The 12,408-nt window shown below is 51.2% G+C and overlaps 5 protein-coding genes across 5 annotated transcripts; 3 read left to right on the forward strand and 2 right to left on the reverse strand.

Annotated features, from left to right (window-relative positions):
- Nucleotides 1–1,256: 1,256 nt before the first annotated feature.
- On the forward strand, nucleotides 1,257–2,132 carry BO94DRAFT_423338 (uncharacterized protein; the record flags this gene model as incomplete). Its single annotated transcript, XM_025607424.1, has 2 exons — nucleotides 1,257–1,730; nucleotides 1,839–2,132. Coding segments are annotated over 2 exons (768 nt in total), but the record flags the coding sequence as incomplete, so codon positions are not given.
- Nucleotides 2,133–2,908: 776 nt separating this feature from the next.
- BO94DRAFT_494088 (uncharacterized protein) lies at nucleotides 2,909–4,574 on the reverse strand. Its single transcript, XM_025609220.1, has 2 exons — nucleotides 4,115–4,574; nucleotides 2,909–4,066 (listed from the first exon to the last, which is right to left on the reverse strand). The coding sequence occupies exons 1-2, from the start codon at nucleotides 4,528–4,530 to the stop codon at nucleotides 2,950–2,952; spliced, it is 1,533 nt and encodes a 510-aa protein (XP_025466404.1). The 5' UTR covers nucleotides 4,531–4,574; the 3' UTR covers nucleotides 2,909–2,949.
- A 647-nt stretch (nucleotides 4,575–5,221) lies between these two features.
- On the forward strand, nucleotides 5,222–8,512 carry BO94DRAFT_536036 (putative PHD finger domain protein). Its single transcript, XM_025611923.1, has 2 exons — nucleotides 5,222–7,999; nucleotides 8,048–8,512. Exons 1-2 carry the CDS (start codon nucleotides 5,555–5,557, stop codon nucleotides 8,186–8,188), a joined length of 2,586 nt encoding a protein of 861 aa, XP_025466405.1. The 5' UTR covers nucleotides 5,222–5,554; the 3' UTR covers nucleotides 8,189–8,512.
- Nucleotides 8,513–8,712: 200 nt separating this feature from the next.
- Nucleotides 8,713–10,038, reverse strand: BO94DRAFT_575878 (dihydrodipicolinate synthase family protein). The gene is made up of 2 exons (XM_025615104.1): nucleotides 9,980–10,038; nucleotides 8,713–9,925 (listed from the first exon to the last, which is right to left on the reverse strand). Exon 2 carries the CDS (start codon nucleotides 9,922–9,924, stop codon nucleotides 8,917–8,919), a length of 1,008 nt encoding a protein of 335 aa, XP_025466406.1. The 5' UTR covers nucleotide 9,925; nucleotides 9,980–10,038; the 3' UTR covers nucleotides 8,713–8,916.
- Nucleotides 10,039–10,445: 407 nt separating this feature from the next.
- BO94DRAFT_536038 (Gfo/Idh/MocA family protein) lies at nucleotides 10,446–12,149 on the forward strand. The gene is made up of 5 exons (XM_025611924.1): nucleotides 10,446–10,591; nucleotides 10,643–10,805; nucleotides 10,874–11,569; nucleotides 11,642–11,732; nucleotides 11,793–12,149. Exons 1-5 carry the CDS (start codon nucleotides 10,568–10,570, stop codon nucleotides 12,055–12,057), a joined length of 1,239 nt encoding a protein of 412 aa, XP_025466407.1. The 5' UTR covers nucleotides 10,446–10,567; the 3' UTR covers nucleotides 12,058–12,149.
- Nucleotides 12,150–12,408: the final 259 nt, after the last annotated feature.

Below are 12,408 nucleotides of genomic sequence, written 5' to 3' on the forward strand. Positions count from 1 at the left end.
CAAGACGCAGATAAAAGACATCAGTCCGTTCGTTTGTATGAGCCCCAAGAGCCTCCTCAACTGTTGGTCTGGGGCCAGCGGTAACCCTATAAGTTTCAGGGTCCGGCATGAGAAATCGTGATAATTTATGGTCGTTATCTGGCACTTGGCCATCATGTTGGCACTGTTCAGAAGCTTTGTCTTAGCCATTAGGTTCAATATGACTCCGGCCATATCTTCTGGGGCATAAGATGTGTTAACGACAAGCGTGTGCTTGGAAAAGAAAGTTAGAACAACGTGGCTTTTCTTCATCTCATCATCAAACTCTTCATCGTCATCAAGTAAGTTCCGTTCACCCTCATTGTGGAACCCCGAGGTATAGCTTTCAACCCTTTTTCTTAGGAGGGCTTCAGAAACGCTATCATGCCGAAAGGTCTGTTTGTCTATTACCACCACTGGCTAGGGTCGTTGAGGTTGAGCAGCCGGCTTGGGGGAAACTGATATTCTTTCCCGAACGTAACTTTCGAGGCATCCCTGTTGTGGCGCAATCTATCTTTTCCCTGGAGATAGAAGCCACACAGTATTGCTTGGTTGACTATCATGAGTGTATTTAATGAACAATATCTCATAGGCAGTGTTTGAGTCAATTTTCAAAGCGTTTGCCGAACGAAACGAGATAATAAACTCTAGGGTTGCCTAGTATCCAACTCCTTACTACTGAAAAGAGAAGTATGGCAAGGTAAAGAAAAGAAGACTCTTGTAAACACTATAAGCAATACTTACTCCAATGATAGAGAAGAGTTTGCATCTATGATGTAAAATTGGGAAGAGTTATTATGTAGTAAACTAGCAGATGAGTCAATAGATAAATGACATTCGAGTTGAGAGGGAATATTAAACTTTGATTCTTGAGTGATATGTAAACCACTCACTACAAACATTGATCATTCACTAGAATGGTGTTCAGTATAATGTGAATTTTACATGGGAATATCCATTATGATTGTTCTTGATCTTTCTCTTGAATTAGCATGATTGCCTTTCACTCGCGAATAGGGTTTAAAGGTCTATGCACTATGCCTGTCATAGCCAAGCTGCGTTCATCGCCGAATACTATCATTGTTATGACATCTCTCCGGGTCTTCCACCTTATACCAAGTATTAGTACTTTGGTCATATCTGGCACTCCTTCTTTTATTCCCCCAACTCCATTTATAGCCCTTTTGAACAGCCAGCAAGAAAATCCAGCTGGAGGCCTGGCGTTCTTAGTCAACATGCTTTACGAGTTTGTCTCCCCGAGCGCCCCCAACCTGCCCAGCAGACGTGAAATTGAAAAGCTTCGCCGTGAAAATGGCCCCAACACCAGACATCTAACAGTCACCCACAATGGTAAAAAATTCTTCGTCAAGTATAATTCACTGCAAGTGGAAGAGGTCCGAAATCAACAGTTCTTCTTCGATCAGATTGCCAAACGAGCGGATTCGCCCATTCGCATCCCGGAAATCTACGAGGTCTTTGAGACCAAACACGATGGTTATATCGTTATGGAACATATCGATATAGACCATTTTGCATCGGATAAACAGCGATCCACTGCTATCACTGAGCTGGTCACTATAGAGCCCCCACCACATGCTCCTCTGGGACCTATTGGCGGCGGCCTGATCAGACATCACTTCTTCGACTTTATCGATGCGGAGGCGCCTGTGGTCTATGACTCTGTGGAGGATTTAGAGTCTCATATTAATAGAGTCTGTACTTCCTTGCCATTTCTACATCTGGTCACATCTACTGCCTATCTTCCATTCCGTCCAGCTTCTCTTTTCTCCCACCCAGCTGACACGATCAATACACCTAAGGTACTCAAGGCATTCAAATATCTAAACCAAGACCTTCAGCAAGTCCACCTCACTGATGAACGGCTGGTCTGCTACTACTCCGATCTCTATAAAAAGAACTTTCCCGTCGACAAGAACGGTCAGCTCTGGGTGGTGGATTTCCATCACGCCGGGGTTCTCCCGATAAGCTTCATGTCCTTTACGCTCGCATTACCGATCCGCGACCCGATCCCATTTCCATATCGTAATATGATCCCCATTGAGCACACCGACAACTTCAAAGCTATGCGTAAGGCATCTTGGTGTTTCAAGACTTGCGCTGTTCGCGACTGTGAGTTCATCGGATATGTGGGACACGAGCTGGTAACTGACTGGTTATGGGTGCAGATATCAAGGAAGAGAATAATTGACTTATGTACGACCTATTTTGGAGAATGTGGATGGTAAACTGGATGCGCTCGCTGGATAATAAATCTCAGACATGAGTCTAACTAGGACAGATAAATCAATAGCACGCTGCTTATGACGATCTGCGATATTTTAACAATGAACTTTGGGGAGACACTGCGGTGCAGACTTCATTCGATAGACAAAAGCAGAAAATCAAGGTCTTATTATAGAATATCAAAGGAAGGTAGAGCGTACAACGTAACACATGGTATCCTCAGTCCCTGAGCCGTGGCTTTCCACCGAATGGGTCGAGGCTGCGTATGATATAGTTCTGTCTAAGTATGTTGTCAGATTTTCACCTACCGTGATCAGTACGGAATTTTAGTAAGTCAGCATTTTTGCCAGCTCTAATGCACAGATGCTGTCAAAGACAGGTGGAATCCCGTATAATAATTTCCATGTCAAAGAACTGCAGATGTGACAAGCGTTTACGGCTCAGTTAAACAGGCCTAGAGTCCAAACTCAGCTCGTAAATAAGTTCTATAGCAACCACTATCTACACCGCATTGATAGAATGAGGTGCAGTTGACCTACTGACCTGTTGACCTTACAAAATGGGCTAATTAGTACATCAGTGTAGGTATCATTATCAATGCTATTGGATGGACAAGGAAAGAATTAGTATTATAAATATAACAGAGAGCCAGGTTATCAGAAAAAAAACACTAGTAGGCTCGCAAGACTACTCAGTTTTCACCCCAAGCAGACTGGCGACCAGGACCTCCATCGTGTACCGCGCATCATTCCCCGCGTTGTGCAAGTACCAGCCTATAATGCCCAGGTCCGCCAGCACGCCTCCCAGAGACCGCACCGACGTCTCCCCCCGTAGCATGCGAAACAACTCTGCGGTGTCCACTCGGTCGTGAAACCCTTCCACATCCACTCCAATATGTTTGAGATACTTGACATCCGAGGATAGGCTGTGTCCCACCAGCACGAGACGACGACTCATTGCATCGCCCAACTGTAGGCACGATCGCACCACACCCCCTAAATCTCGTTGCAACACCCATTCACTCTCCCCAAATTGAAACATACCGGGACAGCCTGCCACAAAATCATGGTTCACGATATGGCCATATTCTTTTACCCGCAGATGCCGGGAATGAATGCGAGACCGCCACTGCTCGCCTGTCTCGCCCGGCGGGATCCCCACCAGAGTCAACATGTCCAGCGTCGACACTCCGACCTCTGTTATCTGCGAATGGCAACGCTCATTCGACTCAACGTCGATACTGATAAATACTGGCTCTCTCCAGAACTGGTATGGCACCGCCTTGGTTACATCAATCGTCTGTATAGTCGGCACCGTGCCTGGCGAATCCCATGTAAGCATCTCTGCTTCGTCATCGGTGTCTTCTACCGGACGCAGACCGAAGGAACGCTGCATTCTTCGAATCGTATTCTGCGTGTTATATTCCTGTAACGCGCGCATCATCTGTTTCTGCTTGGAATTCTTTTTCTTGTTCCGAATGGCCTCGATGGCATGCTCCATCATTGTTTCAAAAGCGGCGTATTCTTCGTTCATATCTCCCTCAGAAGAGTGGCCATGCCCCGATAGTACAGGAATCCGCCCCTCGAGACGGTCCTTGGTCTCACGCGTAGTACTGCGACCGACATAGAGAGGCTGAGGATATTGTTCTTTGAAGGTCAGGATGAAACCGGCTGTCACGTCAGTTGAAAGAGACAATCCGCACTTCATCTCACGGTTGATCTCCTGCAAAAAGCGATTGACTTCACTGGTGGGGGTGAGCAGTACGCATTTGGATCCGAGGGAGGGAGGCGCGTGGATATAATATCTTCTATTGGTCAGATCTGAGATTGAAGCAGCTACGGTGGTCACTTACATGTCCCATGAGCGGTTCCAGAATTTACCTGCGTCGAAGAAGCGGCTGGCTATCTGCTTGCTCAGGTCTCCTTTGATATTTTTGTAAGGATACCTAGCGACAGCCACAAGGGGACTGAACTGGCCGTTAGAGGGTCTTATAGGTAGGGTTGCGAGTTCAGTTTTGTCTGTTAGAAGTGAAGCAGACATCTCTGGGGAGGATTGAGGGCCCTCCAAGGGTGGCTCTTCGACGGTCTGCACTGCTTCCTGGCTAGGGGTAACCGGGGGTTTGCTTTCCTCTCCTGTATGCTCGGGGTGGTCCGCCTTAGGGGCCATGGGCCGGTCGGGCGAGTCAGACACAGGACGACGGCCAGTATCTATTTTGAGAAGGGCCTCATCCTGCGCAAAGAGCAGCACCAAACGTTCTTCTGGCTTCATTGCAAGTGATGGGACAATTTGACAGCGAAGTACAGAGATTGAGGATCAGAACAGCAAGAGTGAAGAGAGGGGTAAAGTTAGGAATGAGAAGGAAACAGAAAGGAGAAAGGAGAAGGAACGGTTTGGAAAACGGGGGTGGTGCAACAGTGCAAAGGTCCCGTAAATTCATCTTCCCTCAAGCTTCACTAGACAATGGACCAATCAAATGGAATTCACTTCGAGTTGAGCAGGCTCCTACTCTGCTAGATCTCGATACTTCCCTGTATAAAAACAGGAGAAAAGAAATTATCGGTTTAGGGGATAGTCGCAACTAGGTGAATTATGGGCAAATGGAGAAACATTGCGTGAATACATATCGCGATTATCCAGGATCTGAGTGGAGTTATATACTTTCCCCACCCGATGTAGTAAACAACAAGATACGATGGAGTGTTTACGGGTCCCACAATTCCTACCTTGGTCAACAGTATTACTTCAATTCCAAATGGGCATTTATTGGATCCATTTACCATGACAGTCTTATTAGAAAAGTACAAGGGAGTACGTAGACGAGAGGAGATGAGAGGTACTAGATTCTTATGCGGTGACCTGTCACCCTCCGGAACAACCATCTGCCGGGATCCGGTATCCGCGCGGTGGTTCCAAATTCCCGCTGCAACTGGCCAGCAACTCATCTGGACCCATCCATCCATGATCATTCACATCGCATCCATCTATTTATCCAATTCTACTGCTTCTCATCCCCGCCTTTCCGCATCGCTATTTTCCCTCGTTCCCCTCCTTTTCCTCTTCACCCTTACTTCGTCTTTTGCCTCAGCTTGCAGGCCCTGGTCTGTCAAGCTCCCCCCATGTAAAAGTGCGGACCAGTCCCTCTTCCTGGCCGCACCCTCCTCCATGGTGCCGTCCGGCCACCTCTGACCATCTCTCCGCCCGTTCCTTCAACGCCCCCTCCGTCGCTCCCTCGATCGCTCCCTCTATCACCCCTTCGCATTCTTACACACTCTCCGTCTATCTGTTGGATGGCATGGCGGACTACCACGACACCGGCGGCCTCATCCTCGACGGCCCCTTTGATCCCGACGCCCAGGCCACCGTCACCGACTACATTGACTACACCGAATACCTTCCCGCTGACCTGATCCGCTCCCTGACTCTCATCCGTGGTCTTGACGAACGCTATCTTGAGGCTACCCAGACCGTCCATGACCTAACCAAGGCCTATGGCCAGCTGCCCAACCTCCCCCCGGACGTGCGCCCCGATGCGCGTACGTTGCGCAAGGATATCTCTGCCCAGCTCGATCGCGCCATTAACGCGCGTGAATCGGCATATGCAGAGTCCTGCCGCCTGTACGATGTAATTGATCGTCATTTCAACCGATTGGACAGCATCAAACAGAAGCTTGAAGCTCTTCCCAAGCCCGTGTCGCGCGAACCCACTCCTCCGCCACAACCTCTCGCAACCACCAAACGAAGCCGATCAACCAAAAAAGCCGACGAGGCTACTGGTCCGCCCACCACTACACGCCTCACCTTGCGTCTAGATGGCCATGATACCTCTCGCGCAACGACCACGCCTAAGTCCCGCACACGCCGATCCCTCATATCTGCTGAGCATTTGGCCGACTTGCACCCCGATTCACCTATTGCGAGCACGGAGCATTCTGATGTGGAAGCGGACAGCAAAGTGACACCCTCGGAGTCGCCCGCAGAGCCGGCAGCTGCACCGACCAAGAAGGAGAAAGCCAATCGGCGATCGCGGGTCTCTGGGCCAGGTCAAGCCAGTGCGCAGGGACCTGCGGCTCCAGCCATATCGACCAGCAACGCGTTGGCGATGCTTAAGCCACCCCCGGAAGATGCTAAACCTGGAAGTGAGGACATGCCGTGGCTGCGTCTGACTGAATGGGAAATGACCAAACTGCGCAAGAAGATGAAGAAAAATGCTGTCTGGCAGCCCAGCGAAGTCATGATTCATCGTGAACTCGCCTTGCGCGGCCGCGGCTGGGAGGCGTACCGGGCGGCGAAAGCGCAGGCCGAAGCCATTGGCACTGAATTCCTGGACTGTGACGATATCATGAACACGTACGTTCCGGGCAAGCTGACCAAACGCAGCGAGGCAACTGGTGACACTGAGGGCACGTTTGAGACCAAGCTTAGCAACCGTGGCATGAAGCTGAACGAAGCCAAGAAGCTCAAGCGGGAGAACCAGGCCCGGGAGCAGGCCGCGGCAGCGGCGGCCGCTGCTGCTGCTGCCGCACAAGAACAGACAACCAACGATGCAGCCCAGCCAGGAGTAGCACCAAAGGATATCTCACCAAAAGAGATCCCACCCAAAGAGGTCCCGCCCAAAGAGATTCCGCTCAAAGTGATCCCTACTCCCAGTGCTCAGGATGCTCCAGCCGTAAGCAAGCCCAGTCGTACGGGGAAGAAAAGGAAACTCGAAGAGGTGACACCCCCAGAGGCTCCCCGCGCTCCTCCTGCTCCCTCCCCCTCCGCATCGTCTGCCCCCTCGGCTTCTGCTGCCCCATCTACGTCTGTTACTTCTTCAACGTCTGTCCCTCCCTCGACGTCTGCTGTCCCCTCTCCTTCTGGTGATCAGTCTACCTCTGCTGCACCTTCTACGGCTGCCGGTCCTTCTGCTCCTTCACCCCCTGTCCCTACTCCCACTCCTGCTCCTGTTCCACCAGTTTCTCCCGCTGATCCTCCAATTCCTGCTACTTCCCCTGATACCACTGCCCTCTCTATTCCGGTTGTTCCCGCTGCTGCTGCTGTTGTTGCGCCTGCGGAAGCTGAACCCCGTTCTTCGCTACGAAGTGCGACCAAACGCCGCCGAACTAGCAAAGAATCCCTTACTCCCGTTGACACAAATACTGCCACCCCTGGAGTATCTACAACTACAGCGCCAGCCGTCTCGATTGTGGAAACTTCCGAGTCACAGAAGCCTTCCGTGCCATCGTCTCCAGCTGATTCCAAACGCTCTATCCCGCAACCCGCGGCCGCAGCTGCGGCCGCAAAGGCAGCTACGCCCACACCTCCAGTCACCCGACCTCCGTCTCGCCGCTCGGCTGCTTTGTCACTAGAGCCAACGATCAATGCCAGCGTTGTTGCAACTTCTGCTAAACGCGAATTCCGCCAAAAGAGCGCGACTCCTGCCCGAAGGACCCCGGTTCCGGAAACTGCCCGAGCTGCCAGTGTAAGTGCCCCCAGTCGCAAGCGGAAACGTCCAGCACCCGGTCCGGTGTCTTCAGGCCAAGATGGCGGCGCAGCGGTTAGCTATGGTCGCCGCAAAGCGAAGCCCGGAAAGAAGCGGATCGGAACTCGTGAAGTTGGTTTGAAAGACGGGACACTGGCACGGGAGGACATCCGAATTGACGAGGATGGGGTGCTTGAGGAGATTGATCCAAATGAACCACGGTATTGCCTGTGCGGAGACGTGAGTTTCGGGACGATGATCTGCTGTGAGAATCAAGAAGTATGCATTCCGCCCTTTGACGTCACTTGATATAGCTAATGTGACTAGTGTGATCGAGAATGGTTCCATCTTGACTGTGTTGGCCTGTCTGAGGTCCCGAGTCGCACGGCGAAATGGTACTGCCCAGACTGTCGGGTCAAATTCAACAAGGGTGCGGATGGAATTGTGAAAAACAATCCACGGAGATGACGGTAGGCCTTTGTGACAGGTCATATTTTCCGGTATTGATTGGGTGGTGTATATTTGACGAGACCACGATTGGCAGCATGGCCCATTTCATGCATAGGGCTTAATTTTGTTCTCATAGTTTGTTATCTTGATTCGCAGCGTGGCGAAGTGATGGATGGAGTTGAGTGTCATTTCGGTGTATACCAGATTGAGGCAGCCGTCTCCCTTGTCAACCAGTTTCTCCTTCATCGGTGCATGCCGTAATATACTCTCTAAATAGGCTGCCGTGATCGCCCCGTTGTCCTCTAAAATTGAATGTATTCGATTTGGCTATGGGGCCGGGCCTCACTCGTCCGCAAACTATTCACACGCAGCTCGAGAATTCCTCTAACCTGCCTAACAACATTAGCTCTTCTGCGCAGTTTTTTCACATGTTTGTGCAAACGTCAGTTGGCTCATCCTTTAGCCGGCCTACGTACGACTAATCGAATAGATTCTCCCACGCTGATATACTTCAAATTTCATCAATCATCTCCACCTTGACCCTTAAATCCGACCGGTTTGTCCACCAACCAGCATGTCCTTAACCAGGCTATAGCGTGGGGGTCACATAATACTTACAACCCACCCAACTCGGAGTTCTTTCCGAACGTCGACTCTACTCATACATGCTTTGCTGCAAACATCCACATTTCGCGCATCTCTGGAATCGCTGTATCTCATAATAACAACCTATATGATACATTCAACTAAGCAATATCCGGCAAGGACTTCTCAACCTCCAGGGCATCCTTGATCTTCTCCGCTACTGCCTCCGCTTGCTCAGTAGTCAACCGACCCAACGGCCGACGCGGGTATCCACCGTATCCGTAGTAACTCTGGATAGCACTCTTCGTGCCCGGGATAGCCGCCTTAGTGAGGACCCAATCAGCCTTACTCAACAACTCCTGTGTCTCCATAGCCTCCGTAAAGCGACCCGCGCTCCAGAGGTTGAAGATCTGCACACACAACTTGGGAATGACATTCGCGCCACCAGCCAGAATCGCCGAACCCCCGGATGCCAACGTCTGCAGCGAGAAGTCCGCAATACCGCCAAAAGCAACGTATGGGTGGTTCGCCACCGTCTTGGTGTTGGGCACCTTGCGCTCAGCAGGAGCCAAAGGCGAGGGGGGTGTAATGGCATGCAGCGCGGACGCAACACGGGTAAGCTTACCCGTGTTGGCGCAGGTGAACTTCGTGCCCACAATATTCGGGTGTTGCGAGATCCGGATGATGAGGTCTGAGTCCATATCAATGCCTGCCACCGCGCCGGGGTAGTTGTAGAGGATGAGGGGGATGGGAGATCCGTCTGCAACGGCCGTGAAGAACTCGTAGAGGGTCTCGTCGTTGCCCGTGGCGTACCGGTAGTAGCTCGGGGGAACGATCAGGGCATATTCGGCACCTGCTTCGGCAGACTCCTTGCAGAGATCAATGGTACCTCGGATGGATTGCTCGCTGGCACCGGCAATGACGGGGACGTTAGAGAAACCGGCTTCGACGAGTGCGGTGCGAGTTTCACTGATAACGGTCTTGCGTTCAGCGCGGGTGAGGTGCACGGCTTCACCGTTTGAGCCCATGCAGACCAGCCCAACGAGACCGGCTTTGGCGAGGCGGACAGCATGACGGCGGATAGTGGGAATGTCCAGATCTTCGGTCGAAGGGTCGAAGAAGGTCATGGTAGGAGCATAGACTCCGGGGCGGAGCGGGGTGGGGGTCATTCTGTTGCTTTGCTGTTAGTCTGGGTTTGGTATGAAGGTTGAGTGGTGTATGTACTTGGCTGGCTCTTTGGGTATGTATAGATAATTGATCAATTGATGGGATGTGGATGGGTCATGAGGCAGTGGTTGGCATTGTGCATCGTGCGCTGATTTATATAGAAGAACCCCCCTCATGTTTACCCCGCGTGCCCTGCCGTACCGTTTTGGTATCATCCCACGTCCCCACTGTCTCGGAGGTATTTCTCCACCAATCAGCACCACCCGGTAGCAGACTTGCCTCATTCGGTCGGTATCAAACACCGACAGCAGTGTCATGCAGTGAGAAAGTACCAGCAGAGCTGCAAACCAGGCATAGGAATTGAGGGGCGCTGAGGTACAGGAAACTCGATTCATGGTACTCTGTAAGATACTGTTCGACTCCATAGATATCCAAGGGATTGTCGCATCGTGTATATATTCCACCATTGATGCAATCCCTCCGTATAGAACGACCAGCCATCGGCTAACGACCCCGCAGAAACCCGGTCCAGCAGGTTCTCTTATAAGACCGCCAGCCCACTAAACCACCAGATTTCTCTTCTTCCGTCGTCTTCTCACCCCCGTAAACTTCTTTCTCAGGTAATTTTACACAGCAGCAATCACAATGGCTCCCCCCGATGTGTTGATGGTAATCCCTTCCCCCATTCTTCACCCAATTCCCCACTGACCAGCAACACAGGTAGGAACAGGCGAGTACACGACCGGCTACGTCGGCGGTGCAGCCTCGACCTCCGACAAGAAAGTGGGTGTCGTGGGTCTGACTTTCTTCGACCTGCGTCGTCGCGGAAAAGTCGGCAACCTGAGCATGGTGGGCGTGTCTGGCTCCAAGTTCCCCGGAATCCGTAAGCCATCCATCCTCCCGAGTCCTCTACCACTCACCCGACCCCCAGAACTGACAAGTAGAAACCAGGCACACACCTTCAGAAAAATATCTCCGAAGTCTACAACAACCTCGATGTCTCCTTCTCCTCCTTTCCCGCCGATAACACCACCGACCCAGAAGCCTACAAGGCCGCTATCGACGCCCTCCCCGCAGGCTCCGCAATCACTATCTTCACCCCCGACCCAACCCACTACCCCATTGCCCTATATGCTATTCAACGCAAAATTCACGTCCTGATCACCAAGCCCGCGACTCAACTCCTCCGCGACCACCTTGACCTTCTCACCGAGTCCCGCAAACACAATGTCGTTGTCTACATCGAGCACCACAAGCGCTTCGACCCGGCCTACAGTGATGCCCGTGCCAAGGCCTCCAAGCTTGGTGACTTCAATTACTTTTACAGCTACATGAGTCAGCCGAAGAGTCAATTGGAGACGTTCAAGGCGTGGGCTGGCAAGGACTCGGATATCTCTTACTACTTGAACAGCCACCATGTGGATGTTTGTGAGAGTATGGTGCCAGACTATGTCCCCATCAAGGTGACGGCCAGTGCGGCGACGGGAACAGCGGTCGAGCTGGGTTGTGTCAATGAGACGGAGGATACAATTACCTTGCTTGTGGAATGGAAAAAGAAGGATGGATCGAGGACGGCCACGGGTATTTACACGGCTAGTTGGACGGCGCCGCAGAGGGCGGGCGTGCATTCGAACCAGTACTTCCATTGTATGCTTCTTTCCATTTCTTTTGCTTTGTATTCTCAAGGGATTGTTTGGAAAATTATGCTGACAGACGCAGACATGGGCTCGAAGGGTGAGATCCGTGTTAACCAGGCTAAGCGTGGTTATGATGTTACGGAAGACGAGTCCGGACTTGCGTGGATTAACCCGTATGTTTCCCTTTTTTTTTTAAGAGTTGCTTGGCAATTATGCTGACGATAGGTGGGCAGTTTCTATATGAAGTATGCCCCTGACGAGGAGGGCAACTTCGGTGGCCAGACTGGTTACGGATACATCAGTTTCGAGAAGTTCATTGATGCCGTCACGGCTGTCAATGAGGGCCGGTTGACACTCGACCAGCTGGATGCAAGACCAATCCCGACACTGCAAAACACAATTGCCACGACGGCAATTCTGCATGCGGGACGCATCTCCCTAGACGAGAAGAGGTCGGTAGAAATTGTGACTGAGGATGGAAAGTGGGAGCTGAAGTAGATACCTTATTATAGAGACTTGGATGTATTTGCTTGGTTATGTATGGCTGTATAAATGTCATTGATTCTAGTCAATATGTCACGGAGATGCAGGTCTGCGTCAACTGCCCATCAAAACCTTAATATTGCAGTGGCGTTGGTTCCGTACCCTTGATAAAAAAGGGGGCACCCATGGCTGGAAGGTCCAAACCAAGGGGTTCCTTAGTACTCCAAGTCGTGGAATCTTTGTTCGTTCAGGCGGTCGTGATTGAGGCTATGCCCTAGAAGGTCGCACAGACATATAAGCACTAATTTGGTTGAAGGGCGGTTGAGACAACCAGGTATAATAAAGACTTCAAATATATCTAATGAA

The sequence above is a fragment of the Aspergillus sclerotioniger genome (genome assembly GCF_003184525.1).
Source record: "Aspergillus sclerotioniger CBS 115572 chromosome Unknown BO94scaffold_17, whole genome shotgun sequence".
Lineage (NCBI taxonomy): Eukaryota > Fungi > Ascomycota > Eurotiomycetes > Eurotiales > Aspergillaceae > Aspergillus > Aspergillus sclerotioniger.

Excerpts from the sequence above, each read along its gene's own strand:
- BO94DRAFT_575878 (XM_025615104.1), bottom strand. The coding sequence starts at position 9,924 with ATGACCCCCACCCCGCTCCGCCCCGGAGTCTATGCTCCTACCATGACC.
- BO94DRAFT_536036 (XM_025611923.1), top strand. The coding sequence starts at position 5,555 with ATGGCGGACTACCACGACACCGGCGGCCTCATCCTCGACGGCCCCTTT. Across the intron at positions 8,000-8,047 it reads TCTGCTGTGAGAATCAAGAA|TGTGATCGAGAATGGTTCCA; the intron begins GTATGCATTCCG and ends TAATGTGACTAG.
- BO94DRAFT_494088 (XM_025609220.1), bottom strand. The coding sequence starts at position 4,530 with ATGAAGCCAGAAGAACGTTTGGTGCTGCTCTTTGCGCAGGATGAGGCC. Across the intron at positions 4,067-4,114 it reads TGGAACCGCTCATGGGACAT|ATATTATATCCACGCGCCTC; the intron begins GTAAGTGACCAC and ends GACCAATAGAAG.
- BO94DRAFT_536038 (XM_025611924.1), top strand. The coding sequence starts at position 10,568 with ATGGCTCCCCCCGATGTGTTGATG. Across the intron at positions 10,592-10,642 it reads CTCCCCCCGATGTGTTGATG|GTAGGAACAGGCGAGTACAC; the intron begins GTAATCCCTTCC and ends CCAGCAACACAG. Across the intron at positions 11,570-11,641 it reads TTCGAACCAGTACTTCCATT|ACATGGGCTCGAAGGGTGAG; the intron begins GTATGCTTCTTT and ends TGACAGACGCAG.